Source organism: Scylla paramamosain, chromosome 16 (assembly GCF_035594125.1).
Source record: "Scylla paramamosain isolate STU-SP2022 chromosome 16, ASM3559412v1, whole genome shotgun sequence".
NCBI classification, from domain to species: domain Eukaryota; kingdom Metazoa; phylum Arthropoda; class Malacostraca; order Decapoda; family Portunidae; genus Scylla; species Scylla paramamosain.
Genome location: NC_087166.1, coordinates 4,716,087 through 4,729,417, shown reverse-complemented (window position 1 = coordinate 4,729,417; position 13,331 = coordinate 4,716,087). Strand labels below are relative to the sequence as shown.

The 13,331-nt window shown below is 39.9% G+C and overlaps 3 protein-coding genes across 5 annotated transcripts in view; 1 reads left to right on the top strand and 2 right to left on the bottom strand.

The window, feature by feature from the left end:
* LOC135107910 (uncharacterized) overlaps positions 1-2,575 on the top strand; it is a 70,004-nt gene extending 67,429 nt beyond the window's left edge. For all 3 annotated transcript variants that reach the window (XM_064018289.1, XM_064018286.1, XM_064018287.1), the window contains exons 8-11: positions 330-451; positions 645-800; positions 1,025-1,271; positions 1,638-2,575. In XM_064018289.1, coding sequence (XP_063874359.1) covers positions 330-451; positions 645-800; positions 1,025-1,271; positions 1,638-2,404 — 1,292 coding nt within the window. In that variant the 3' untranslated portion in view covers positions 2,405-2,575. The remainder of the gene's footprint in view (positions 1-329; positions 452-644; positions 801-1,024; positions 1,272-1,637) is intronic.
* A 1,276-nt stretch (positions 2,576-3,851) lies between these two features.
* LOC135107909 (uncharacterized) lies at positions 3,852-8,456 on the bottom strand. The gene is made up of 7 exons (XM_064018285.1): positions 7,916-8,456; positions 7,649-7,798; positions 6,812-6,958; positions 6,452-6,580; positions 5,961-6,124; positions 5,391-5,499; positions 3,852-5,121 (listed from the first exon to the last, which is right to left on the bottom strand). The coding sequence occupies exons 1-7, from the start codon at positions 8,007-8,009 to the stop codon at positions 4,847-4,849; spliced, it is 1,068 nt and encodes a 355-aa protein (XP_063874355.1). The 5' UTR covers positions 8,010-8,456; the 3' UTR covers positions 3,852-4,846.
* A 1,113-nt stretch (positions 8,457-9,569) lies between these two features.
* LOC135107905 (UV-stimulated scaffold protein A-like) lies at positions 9,570-13,151 on the bottom strand. The gene is made up of 2 exons (XM_064018282.1): positions 12,689-13,151; positions 9,570-12,543 (listed from the first exon to the last, which is right to left on the bottom strand). The coding sequence occupies exon 2, from the start codon at positions 12,502-12,504 to the stop codon at positions 10,567-10,569; it is 1,938 nt and encodes a 645-aa protein (XP_063874352.1). The 5' UTR covers positions 12,505-12,543; positions 12,689-13,151; the 3' UTR covers positions 9,570-10,566.
* Positions 13,152-13,331: the final 180 nt, after the last annotated feature.

Below are 13,331 nucleotides of genomic sequence, written 5' to 3'. Positions count from 1 at the left end.
TCTTACCAAGCCTTGACAAGTGATTTATGACGCTCGGGGTGCAGAACGGTAGAGGAATACGAAAGCGTGCGCTATGTTCATCTTTAGCCAATAACGTGAAAACTATAGCGATTCTGGAATAAAAACCCACTTGTGGAAGGAAAGGGAGTCACGATTCAGCTTCATCTACCATAAGAAGAAACACGTGCTTCTCTCATATGGCAGGACGCTATATAGCCTTTAATGGGGTGCAGGAATATCAGTCTACCATTCTCTCATGTGACACACTAAGTCAGCCTCACGAGGACAAGTGCCACTGCGGGAGGCTCCTAAGCGCATGTGTGTTGCAGGGTGGGAGTACAGCCGCATCACCACCATCATCATCCAGAAGGTGGGCCCGCCTCGTTCACGCTCCATCCTTAACGCCGCCGACCTGGTCTTCGCTGACGGCTGCCGCAACCCTACCTACAAGGTGAGGACAAGGATGACTGTACACTCGTAATTCCAACAGTTATTCTCACCTTGGTAATATGTGTGCTCGTCATTTAAATACCTGCTTTTTGTAAGGTGTAAGCAACCCTGTACAGTAGAGCCGAGTATCTGAAGGCATTGCTCCTTAAATTTTCAGCGTCTCACACAGTCTTTTATCTTCTGTCTTGCATCAGGTGATCGCAAAGCAGCACCCAAAGAGGGATCCGAGGAACCCACTCATCAATAACTTCAACTTCCGCATGTTCATGTTTCAAGACATGCTGCCAGGCGACACCCTCATGATCACCGCCAATGTCATCGGCTGCGTGGACGCCCAAGACTGTGCTCCTGTGAGTAGTGGTTGTGTTTCACTTATTGCACTTGTGTGTATAATGTTTAGGGCCACGAGTGACTGGAAAATAAGTGGAATTTAAAGGGACTCCTGCACAATGCTTAGTTAAGTACAACGCATCCTCGATTGGTGAAGTGTAATGTTAATCATTCGTCACTTATAATTATAATCAGATCCAGTGATGAGACAATAAATTATATGTTTCCCCTCCATCATCTTCAGGTTAATTGTGACGGCGCAGGGGAAACAGACTTCCTGGGTTTTGGAAGACGGAGGCGCGCGGTAAGCCACACTTTCACTACCGTCGTTCCCGTCACGGTAGGACACTTCGCGTCATCCGGTCCGCCCTTCCCTCCTCCCGTCACCTCCACCTCGCCCTCGCCGTCACCGTCACACTACAGCAGCCATCGACAACAAGACAACACAACCAAATGGGAGAGGAATCTATCCGTCAGAGTCAAAATTCCAGGTAATTACAACAGCTACTCTTTGTTTATTGCTGTGACGATTACGTTGTAAGTATTACGGTGATACTCTGCAGCGCGCTACTGTAGGTTTATTTTTTATTTGCTCCTCTGTTGGTCTATCTTCACAGGAAACACATTATTACTTCCGATTACATGAAAATCAGCCACCCCAGCTATTTCGGGGATAGGTTTAATTAGGTTAGTTTATCTAATATAACCTACAGTACATAAAATACAACATAACTTACACCAACCAATCCTAGAATTAACATATGGTCCTTTACTTTCAATCGTTTTCGTAGCAGACCTCCTAACACGCAAACAAGAATTCTCAGTATTCATACCCAACAATCGCTCTGAATCGACAGACGACGAGGTGCAGCAGGAGTCCCTCGAGGAGCGTGAGTGTCGCCTGTACCTCTTCATCACGTTGGGAGTGTCGGCCGCCTTCTGCGTCTTTTCCATGGTGTTCGTCTCCGTGACTCTTCTGCGCAGCCGCACCAAGAACGTATCTCAACCCTCTCCTGTTGCTGTGGTCACTCAGCCGCCGCCGCCACCTCCACAACAGCATTATCTGTCACCTGTCTGTCCCAGCTCTACGCGACCTGTGCTCCCCGAGGACGCCATGTCAAACCTGTCAAACCACAGCGCCTCGCCTCTCCATGACTTCCCTGTCCCCGTCCCTCCTACAGTCCGTCAAAGAAAGCGTCAAGTCAACACAGAACTGCTGAGTATTTTCAACAACGACCATCTCCAGTTTCCGTGCGGTTCATACTTTCCTGGGATGCTCAACTACTACGGGTATGTGGTGGTTCCTCGCAGGCCGTCAGACTGCAAAGTTAGGGAGAAGAAATCAAGGATAAACAAGAGAGACCGCAGGAGATACCAGATGAGTGAGGCGGAAAGACAAACAGAGGACACTGGCAGTCATTTCAGCGGCATCGATGGAGGAAGTCGCATATCCGCTACACACGGCGGCCACAAGGCGGTCATCCGAGTCTCTGGGACCAGTTCAGAGCTGGTCAACTCCCGCTCCACACTCTCACCGAAGCCTCTGCCAAGATCCAGAGTACACACGAATGATGAAAATATTTATAGTGAAATAACGCAAGGTGCTATGCCGACTATAGTCTGAACAAAGGACGAAAATAACAAAAAAAAAAAAAAAAGCAAGGGGCAAAAGGAACATTAAACTCCCAGAAATTAGTCGGAGTCATGTCTCGCAGGGAGCGTGAAACCTCAAGACTTGTGTTGTATCTTCGAAACTTATAAGTCTGTTTTACTTGTCTATGTTGTAATTACAAAATGTATATAATGTTATACATGTATTGGATATTGTATGAAACTCATATACATTGCTCGCCTATAAATAAACTACTGATTGGAAACATTAAAAACTTGTTCCTTGATAGTATAAAGAAAAATCTGACAATACGGTTTATATATATATATATATATATATATATATATATATATATATATATATATATATATATATATATATATATATATATATATATATATATATATATATATATATATATATATATATATATATATATATATATATATATATATATATATATATATATATATATATATACTTTTTAGTTTGTTTGATATGTTGTTTATTCGTACTGTACTTTATTCCCATGTACAACATCCGTACGATCTTTTCTCAAATTTCTTATTGGTGCGGACTACATATTACACAAGTTATTTAGTTTTTCCCACTTTGTTAGCATTTCCATCACTGTTCATTGACAATGTGAGAAGGCAGTATGGTGAAGCCCAAACTTAAATTACACTTATCATCCACGGTTCCTACCAAACACCTCTCTCTATTGTGTGTATATCTGCATCTGTACATTATACGCTTCATCTTTTTTTTTTCTTTTTCATCGTGCGTGACGTGCTGTAGCGTATCTCAGGATGATGTGATTAACCCTCTGATTGCTGTGACTTCCCTTAAGCTTAACAAAAGTGTAACATAAATTTAGAATATAAGCTTAAAGTCATTGAATAATTAAAACTTTCTAGTGTCTGTAGTTTTATTTTTGATCAGTAAAATCATCTAGGATTACTCATGTGAAGTAAAATGTCAACATGCCATCAGTAGTTGAAGGGTTACCAACTGTATTAACATCTTGACAACTCAGGAGGCACTTCACTGACCTCAGCACTCAGCACTATGTTGACGCAGAGTTCTGAAATTTCGTGAGCAATTAACTCCACTTCCTTTTCATGAATTTTCTATATCGATTACCTATTTATATGTTGGGTGATTTATCGAGCATTTATTTCTATGTTAAGCTGTATACAGAACTTCTATTTATTAATTTATCTTTATTGCTTTCTTCCTTGCACCGCGATTGTGTCATGTTGATCTTGGCGGTGCGCTGCTGTAAAAATACTGAGAGTACAATAATGAGCATGACATTTTGAGGCCATGACAGAAAACACGCACACACACACACACACACACACACACACACACACACACACAATGAAACACTTGTCCACTATAAGCAGGTACAATACTGCAACAATGGTAATGGTGGTGACTAAACACATGACAATTAAGGGTATTAGTATTTATAACATTATTACCTGTATACAATCACCGTGCCTTGTGTAGCACGACGCGATGGGTTCAGGTACATGGAGGAAGAATGTATCAGATTACGTAGTTATTATTTTTTTCTTTTTACATGTCAATCATATACTGTCATTGATGTGTAACTTGGTCTATGATTGTTAAGAGCGTCTGTCGAGTGGCTATTGTAAGGTGATTAAGTAAAAGTGTGGAACTAACAAATCTTTCAGTGCATCAAAAGGTTCAAACACTAAAAAAGACACTAAGAAATATGAATAAATAGATAAATCATATAACACGGGCGGCCACGCATACATAAGTAAAAATACTGTAGTCAGAATGTACGTTTCTGTTGTACTGACCGAACGGACAATGTCAACCAAACTCCACTAGGACAAGGACGATCAGTCATTATGGCTCGTTTGGTAAAGAATTGCGTACCTTAAGTCCTGTCCCGGCCTCGACTCCCATCGGCTCCTTCCATAAGCTTGACCATTTAGATTATGTTTTCAGTTAAGGTCTGATTTTAAAGATCCTTAAGTCCCATATAATCAATACCACAGTCTATGACCTAAAGGCAAAAAAACTACTCTTGACTATTTCGTCCTCAACATCTTTGGATTTCCCAACAAAACCTAATTTCAGTAGCATTTTTAGCTACAGTTCAGTCATTCTTTGCTGGCCACTATCTGTCAACTGCCATGTAAAATGTTAGTGAAAGCCAAAGATCCGTATTATCACACGTTCAATGCTTTACCTCGAACTGAAATTATTCGAATTGCTTGCATGATTCTAGTGATACTTTAACAAAGATGGATTTTGCGTCATCAATAGATTCTGCTTAATCATTAATGTGACCTATGAAAACAGTTCATTGAAACAAAATATTTAAAAATACAGGCCATAATCATCTGCAAACTAGTACTAGTATCCGGAGATTTCGACTTCAGACTGAACACAAAAGAGAGGCAGCATCATAAATCATAATTCAATCATCCTCTGCTGACTACTATCGATCAGCTGGCATATAAAGTACTTTTCAAAGCCACAGTCATCTGGCAAGTAGTAATATTTAGACGGCTTGAAAGAGTAAGTCAGGGAGAGACAGCGGCCAGACGAGGTATCCCCGGGTGTTACTTTCTTCCCTGTCAGGTCCTCCTCAGCCCAGTAGGCGGGGGTAAGAGTAACATTCTTCCCGGCGTAGATCCACAGCCAGGACACTCCGGGGTACAGCCCACCGAGCCAGTAGCTGAAGCCTGTTGTCAGAAGGAGGTTTACATGCGGCAGGAATATCTCTCTTGTTTACGGTCTGTTGTGTCTCTCCTTTTCTTTTCTCATTCCCTAATTCTCTGCAGTTATCTGATTTTACGGTGATTCATTGATTTTACCTACTTTAGAAAGTTAGATAATTTGAAACTATTGAAAATATCAAATTTCCATGAGAGAGAGAGAGAGAGAGAGAGAGAGAGAGAGAGAGAGAGAGAGAGAGAGAGAGAGAGAGAGAGAGAATTAACCACTGTCTCACCACTGGTAGCCGAGATGGAGCTCAGTTGCCGTGTCAGGCCAAGGAATTCCCCACGAGTCGCCGGCTCTGCAAGTTTACCACTCAGACCCTCACAGGCTGTCCGAGCATCCTGGAGGAGACCAACTGGATTAATAAACGTAAAGAGAACACACTACAGTGTTATAATATGCCTGTATTCTCAAACATTTCAGCGTGTCATCTCGAATTATTTTGAACTGATTATACTGAAAATTGTTAAGGGTTTTCAAGTGTGTTTTCATGATTCCAGTAAGAGTTTTTAACAAGGATATCGACTGCTTTCAACTCGCTATATCGGAAATTATTAAGGGTTTTCGTGTGTGTTATCACGATTCTAATAATAGTTTAGAATATCGGCTACTTTCATCTGGCTCTGTCGGAAGTTATTAAAGGTTTTCAAGTGTGTTATCATGATTATAGTGACAATCTAATAAGGATTTTGCATTATCAATAGGAAAAAAACATAACAACCCGACTAATCATCGCTGGCCTTTAAAAACCGTCTTTGTGAGAATAATGGATGTTTCAAAATACGGGTTCAGGATTCATTACCTGCCACATGGCGCGATAGTCATGCCACATGGAGACGTAGTAACAGTTGTCGCCTATCCTGGAGTAGTTGGTGGGACAGGGTTTATCGATGGGCGGTGTGGCGGGAATGGTAGTAGGGGGAGTGGCAGTGCCCACGCGGTTAAGGCTCCCGGAGTGCTGCAAGTCTGAGGAATGATTGAAGACGATATATTGATTTGTATAACCATCGTCATGTATAGATTTAGTTTTTACTAGTTAACATCAGTCAGTTAATCCATATATATAAAGAAAAAAAAAACTGTTTCCTTCACGATGTGTTTTTTCATCATCCTCACTCATGAAAAGCTTAAGGAACCGAGGCTTAAACTTATCATCTAAGACTTCACTTACTAGAAGAACACAAGAAATAAGGGTAGCTGCAAAAAAACCGTCTGGCCTACACGTGGCAGTACATAGCCTAGATATCTCGGCTCACGACTAAAAAGCAGGATAAGTCCATCTCGCAGTCCCACCTTGAGTGCGTGCGACGATCTCCTCCAGCCTTATGACGCGGGCGTGCAGGTTCTCAAGGGTGTCTGCCAGCAGGGTGAGGGCTTGCTGCACGGCCGGTGACACGCCACCACGCCCGTTGCCTGAGTGTCCTGGAAAGATACTATAATTATGGAGTGGATTGATGGTTGCATACTATGAGGATAAGTGTGTTCAGAGTAGACTCCTGAAGTATTACAATTAATCTTCTTATTGTCCTCACTTATCTTTTAATAGGAAAAGCCTCCATTATTTATTACAGAAAACCTTAATTAAATGTGTGTGTGTGTGTGTGTGTGTGTGTGTGTGTGTGTGTGTGTGTGTGTGTGTGTGTATCTCCTCACCTAGTCCGCCGGGTCCGTGGTTGATAATGAAGAAGGCATCCTGAAATGAGGGACTGCTTCCGAGGCTTGCACTTCCCCCACTTAAGAGCCTGGCAGGTCCTGGGAACTGAATCATGCGGGGACCCGGTGAGCCCTGGTTCTCCGTGTCTAGGAAGATTAAAAGAACTGTCACGAAAGTAGACCAGTCATATGTGTACACGAACTCCTGAATAAAAAGAAATTACGGGTGAGAGAATTCAAAAGTTGTGCCGGATAAGATTAACATTACCAGAAAAATATATGTGTTTGGGAGTTAAGATGTGATCTGCGAAATGAAGTAAGTGTTAAAGCAGTTTGCTCTGTGTTATAAATCTTGGTAACTTGCGAAGAACAAAAACATTTCATATCGATGCAGAAAACAGGCAGGGTAAAAAAAAAAGGAAAAAAAAAAAAAAAAAAAAAAAAAAAAAAAACAGGGAGTGTGGGTGTACTACTAAGTGCATCATCATTTGACTGGAGAACCACTACAGAATATACGAAGGTTCGAGCCCCTAACGTCCTTAAAAGAATATGTGAATAAATGCACATCTAAATAAATCACAATGAATAGGGATGCACTCACATGATTAGCAAAACAATCTGCCTGGTGTTAATGTGATGCTACAAGTGTCAAACTCAACTGATGGATGCTGTGACAATCTAAATGGTATCAACAAAGTAATTAATTGTTAAGAATATACTGCAATAATCCGAAACATTGCACTTGCGAACACTGTGGCACAAGTTACTCTCTATCCTTCGTTAGGAAAAAAAGTACTACTACTACGTATACAAAAGTGCATCACCAGCGCCACTGACCGGCATAGCAAGCACACCAGCTGCTGGGGAAGTCTCCATGGTAGAGCACCGCTGCAGCACACGAGGGACAGCACAGCAGGGAACCATTTGAGGCCCGTGTGTAGTGGCCAGCGGGACACTGGGAGCATCCCACACCCTGCACACAGTCCTCTGACAACACATAAACATAATTACTGACTCTTATAATATGAAATGTCCCAACAATTGTATACTGGCAATTATTTTTCGTCGATTTTCCAGACAAGAAAAATTTTCACATGCACTCACCTGCCGCAACCGCCGCACCACTCACCCAGAGCGATAAGGTGCAGACCAGCGTCACCCACCCCTTGCTACCCCCACACATCCTCGCGCGCATCATTGTTTACCGCTACTTTTAATGCACTTACAGTTTCGTTTTAGAGAAATAGTGAAAATACTTAAATTACGGATTTCATATATTTATATAGTTTTGATGTGATATTGGCATTATAAAAATAGACAAGAGACGCCATGATGATAATTTCACGAACCACAAGTAAAAAAGGTCTAAAAGTTTCTCTCGGGAAATGTGGCTGAGCGCCCCACCTCATCCCCACACCCAGGGATTCACACTGCTGCCTGGTGGTGCCAGATTTCTGTTCTGCCCCACATAGAAGAGTTGCCACGTGCGTCGTGTTTGATGAATTTACTACCAAACACTAGCTCGTTGATTTGGTTGCGTCTCACGCTGAGCTGCTTGGGTGCTGGTTGATGCGGGTTTCAGTGACAGGGTTTGAGGCACAGCGTGAGGAGACGTGTCGATGTGATCTCAGTCCACGACAAAACAAGACTATTTTCTTGGCAGTGGCTTGGCGCTCAGCCCCTCACCCCTTGCCAACAGAGGCTCCTCCTTCAATGGTCATGGCGGGGGCGTGAGAAAAGCGGAACCACACCGTTACGTCGCGCGATTTTCTCGCCGTCATTCTGACTGCCGTGTTGGGAACAGTCGCAAATTCAAGGAGCTAATCAGAACTTGTAATTGTATCAATATTTTTTTGCATAACGATTTCTGATGTCGGAAATTTAACGAAAAATCAGTTAACCGTTTTATATATATATATATATATATATATATATATATATATATATATATATATATATATATATATATATATATATATATATATATATATATATATATATATATATATATATATATATATATATATATATATATATATATATATATATAACGATTAACTAATTTTTCTTTAAATACCGACATATATATATATATATATATATATATATATATATATATATATAGAGAGAGAGAGAGAGAGAGAGAGAGAGAGAGAGAGAGAGAGAGAGAGAGAGAGAGAGAGAGAGAGAGAGAGAGAGAGAGAGCAACACTTGAATGGAAGAAATCGTATGCATTCTGAATCATTTCGAAAGCACAAGCAAAAAACGCACTTCCAGCAGACGGAGGAACGGGACCAGTGGGGAGAAAGCAGTCAGTGGATACGTCCTGGCCAAGGTCACTCCCCGCTCCGCCGTGCACCTCATGACAAGGGGCTCCATACAGTAATGTTAATTCCTAAATATGAACACAATGGAGCAACGACGCAATATGCAGCGTTTGTTTATTTGTACGTACATAACGGGATGTGAATGTTGGGGGCTATCTGTGCACGACTGGTATATCCTGTTAGGTGGCCAAACAGTTTACTCTGATATTTAATAAGAGTAAGATAGTATGTATATATATATATATATATATATATATATATATATATATATATATATATATATATATATATATATATATATATATATATATATATATACATATATATAACCGCCAGAGAGAGAGAGAGAGAGAGAGAGAGAGAGAGAGAGAGAGAGAGAGAGAGAGAGAGAGAGAGAGAGAGAGAGAGAGAGAACTTATAAAAACTACACATATATTTTGTAACTTTATTATATGAATTACCAAATAGAGGTGTAAAAATGCCCATGATTTATAATAATGGATAACAGTGTTAACCCAAATATATTATCTTGTAAAGACCTTTGTACAATAGTTACTACTATGTTAGGTAATGTCACAACACACAGGGTCAGCATACATTCAATGAGTGAATTCAGGTGGTTAAATGCAGCAGTATTTGTGCCTGGTACCTCCTGAGATTAAGTCACTAATCACCATTTTGTAAATATTTGCCTCCCACACCTACCTACACATAAACTTCCTGAGCATCAAGCCTCCACTATTACACTTGTTCAAAATTTCACTACAGTAGCTTTACAACACCAAATGATTCCATGTTTTCTCAACAAATTGTGCTTCCCTTGTTCCATTTGTTTTATCAACCACAAAGTTACATTAAATTATTCATAGAGTTTCATGCATGCAAAATTTATCCAGTCTATTGATTAGAGACTAATTTTCTCTTAAAGGTCCATGATGTAGGTACTATACAGTACATCCCAAGCCATTTCATGAAAATATTCACTAAAATCACTAAATACAATAACATAAAAAAAAAAAAATACTTTTGATTTTCAGTAAAACCAAAATTCAGGAAAAATTAAAGCCATAAACTGAAAGTACAATAGAACCTTGAAATGTGAAAACACAGAAGGTTCTGATCTCTCTAACTTATCAAGACATGTAATCTGTCTCAGTTGCCTCCTACCACAATCCAATACTTAACATCATTATCTCCAAAAAACATGTACAGCTGACCACAAATCTTATACAGATAACAGTAGTATTTATTTTCATTGCAAGAGATAATCAAAAGTTTGCAATTAATTTAGACAATGGTTTCATGTAAGTTGTACTATTATTCTCATTAGCTACAAAAAAAATTGCACATCAACAGCCATTATGAGCCTCCCCACATTCTTCTTTACTGTGGTTTCACTCCATGTATTACAAATTGTGATTTTATCTTTTAGGAAAATCTAAAATCACTTGAGGTATTGGGAGCAGACCTGTGTTCCTTATCTAAGGCAACATTAAGGCGCCTAACAGCCTTCTTACTGAGTATCTTTTTAGCTAGCCTTTCTTTAGGTGTCGTCTTTTTAAGGTCAGTCAAATTTTCATATTTATGTTTTCTTTTACGTCTTCCCTTGTCTACCTTCAAATCTACACCAGTTGCTGCCTTCAGTTCTGCTAAAAGTTGTGGATCCTGCCAGGCTGGATGGTCTCTCTCATATTGTTCTCTTGCTGCTTGTTCCCGGGCTGCATCCTCTGGTCGCAAAGGTTTCCCTGTTTCATCACGAGGAACAATGGGGCCATGAAATGGACACTTTTCCCTATCTTTGCGGGGACACAACTGCCCAGTTTTGAGAGGTGCTCGGCAAGCCCATTTTACTGGCTCCCAAGACCGCTCATAATTTACTCTCTGAGTTGCTATCCCTAAAATGCCTCCTGTACTTTGAACTTCCTCCTGTTCATGTAGATCTGCTGTGGCTGTCCACACTTGGCTTAGTCCTGCAAGAGGGTTCTGATGGCGCTTTGGTGCTGATGTTTCTTTATTAAGATATTCATCAGGAAATCTATAACTTTCTGATGTTTTACTGCTACTAGGACCTGCAGACTGCACCTGAGAGGATGTGTGACACAAACCAGAAGATGATGGCTGATTATCAGGGTCATCAGGCTGCGATGAGGCTGAATGGTTGGATGAATGTTTGGTGACACCAAGCAAAGCAGCCTCTGAGGCAGCTGCCCTCACCACTCTTGGGTCATCCCAAGGTACCTCTATGAAGTCATCATCATCATCATCACTATCAGAATTTATATCTTTGGTTATATTTTGGTTTTCTTTATGAACAATATTCAGCGACTCAAATCTTTTCACACAGTTTTGTATGGATATCTTGTGATCAATAATAGTCTTAATTAAACTTTCATTACCTGCACTGTAAGGCTGAATAATTTCTTCCCATCTTCTGACACTAGGTAATAGTTTAGTATTTAAGATACTAATGTACTCTTTTAAGTTCTCTATCACAACTTCATTGTCTTCAGTCCTCTGCACCTTTCTAACATCTTCCAGATTGATTTTAACATTTGTCCCTTTCATGATCCCATGACCACGCATAAATTCTGAACCATATTCAGCATTTTCTTCCAGTTCCTCATCATCATCATTTGATGCCTCTTCTTGAATACCCTTTTCACCATGAGATACAAGACCTTCCCCCTGACTGCCAACTTCTTCACTACTGAGAGGAATGAAAAAATCATGAACATCTGGAATCAATAATTTGAAACAGTTGTGAAACTGAGTTATGCAATCATTTATTTCTTTGGAACTTCCCTCAAGCTCCCTTTTAATCTTTTCAATCTTCTTATTCTTTATTTCTTCTGCCTTTTGTCTCTCCTGCTCTGCTCTCTGTTGTTCTGCTTCAGTTCTGGCTGTAAGTTCAGCAAAATCAACTTTTTTACAATCTCTTAAATAGCTATATGCCTGCTTTAGTGTTAAATACCCATCACTAAAATGGTCATACCAATGCTGAATGACTTCAACACACTTCTGCTTGAGTTTTCTAGCTGCTGCATCAGGCTTTGGTAAGGGTTTCTTAGGATCTAAACCTAAAGCAAGATCTACAAACTGCATGAAGTCTTTCAGGAGCAACTCTCGAAAACAGTGAGACCTACGAAAAATCTCATCACAAATCTGAAATGCACTGTATCGTATTTCAGCATGCTTTTTCTTCAGTTGCTTGATGACAAGTCTGTATAGTTCTACAACATATATATCAGACTGCTTACATATTTTCTTAATTTTCTTGAATTTTTCTTCATCAAGATTATCTTTCCCTGATGTTGTCAACTCTTCCACCAGATACTTAAGATGTGCGGCCCGCTGGTCACCATCCATTCTGCCTCTTTTGTTGCTAGATGATTCAAGTTGTTTTTACTGAAAATTGGATGAGAAAATATTTTCTGAAGAAGCAAAAAAGAATTTACCTACACCAACAAAAATAAAATAATTTTGCTATAGACTATTCTGCAATGCCAAAAGTATAAACACAGCCCACCTATCAACAAAATAAAAACCTCACCTCCTTTCTGCCAATCCATGCTAATTAGATGACACCACCAACTCTGGTTAATACAGTTGCTCCATCAAAGATATATTTTCTGACGGAGGCTGAAGTATCACATGAGGGTCAGCATATCGATGGCAACAAGGCTGAAGGAATTCACTGTCAGTGTCTGTGTTCACTTCCGAATTCCTGTAAAAAGTTGAATTGCACCACCTCGTCACTCACTGTTTGTTTACATTTTGTCGTGGTCTTGGTCTTGGGCTTTGGCTCAGCTCATGGAGTCTCGTCTTTTAACGCCACTTGAGCATCTTTACTTGCCCAAGGTCAAAGTAGACTTTCGTAAGTTGTTCGTGTTTTTTTCTGTTTTACTCTTGGTTCTATTGTTTTCATTTTGTTTTCGATGCTTTGTAGTGCAAGAAATTTAGTGTCAAAAATATAAACAAACTGGCCCTCACTCTCTAGGTGTTGATGATGATGATGTTTCTTGTTTTCTAACAGGGACTCGTATTTTTTCTCCTTTTTTTTTTTTTTTTAATATTTTAGGCCAATTTTTATTTACTTTGTATTTTTGTAATCTATTTCAATAACGTTTAAGATCGCATGTAAATTCAGTGTTGAGTTGATTAATATAGTGACAAGCTTTGATTACATTTAAATT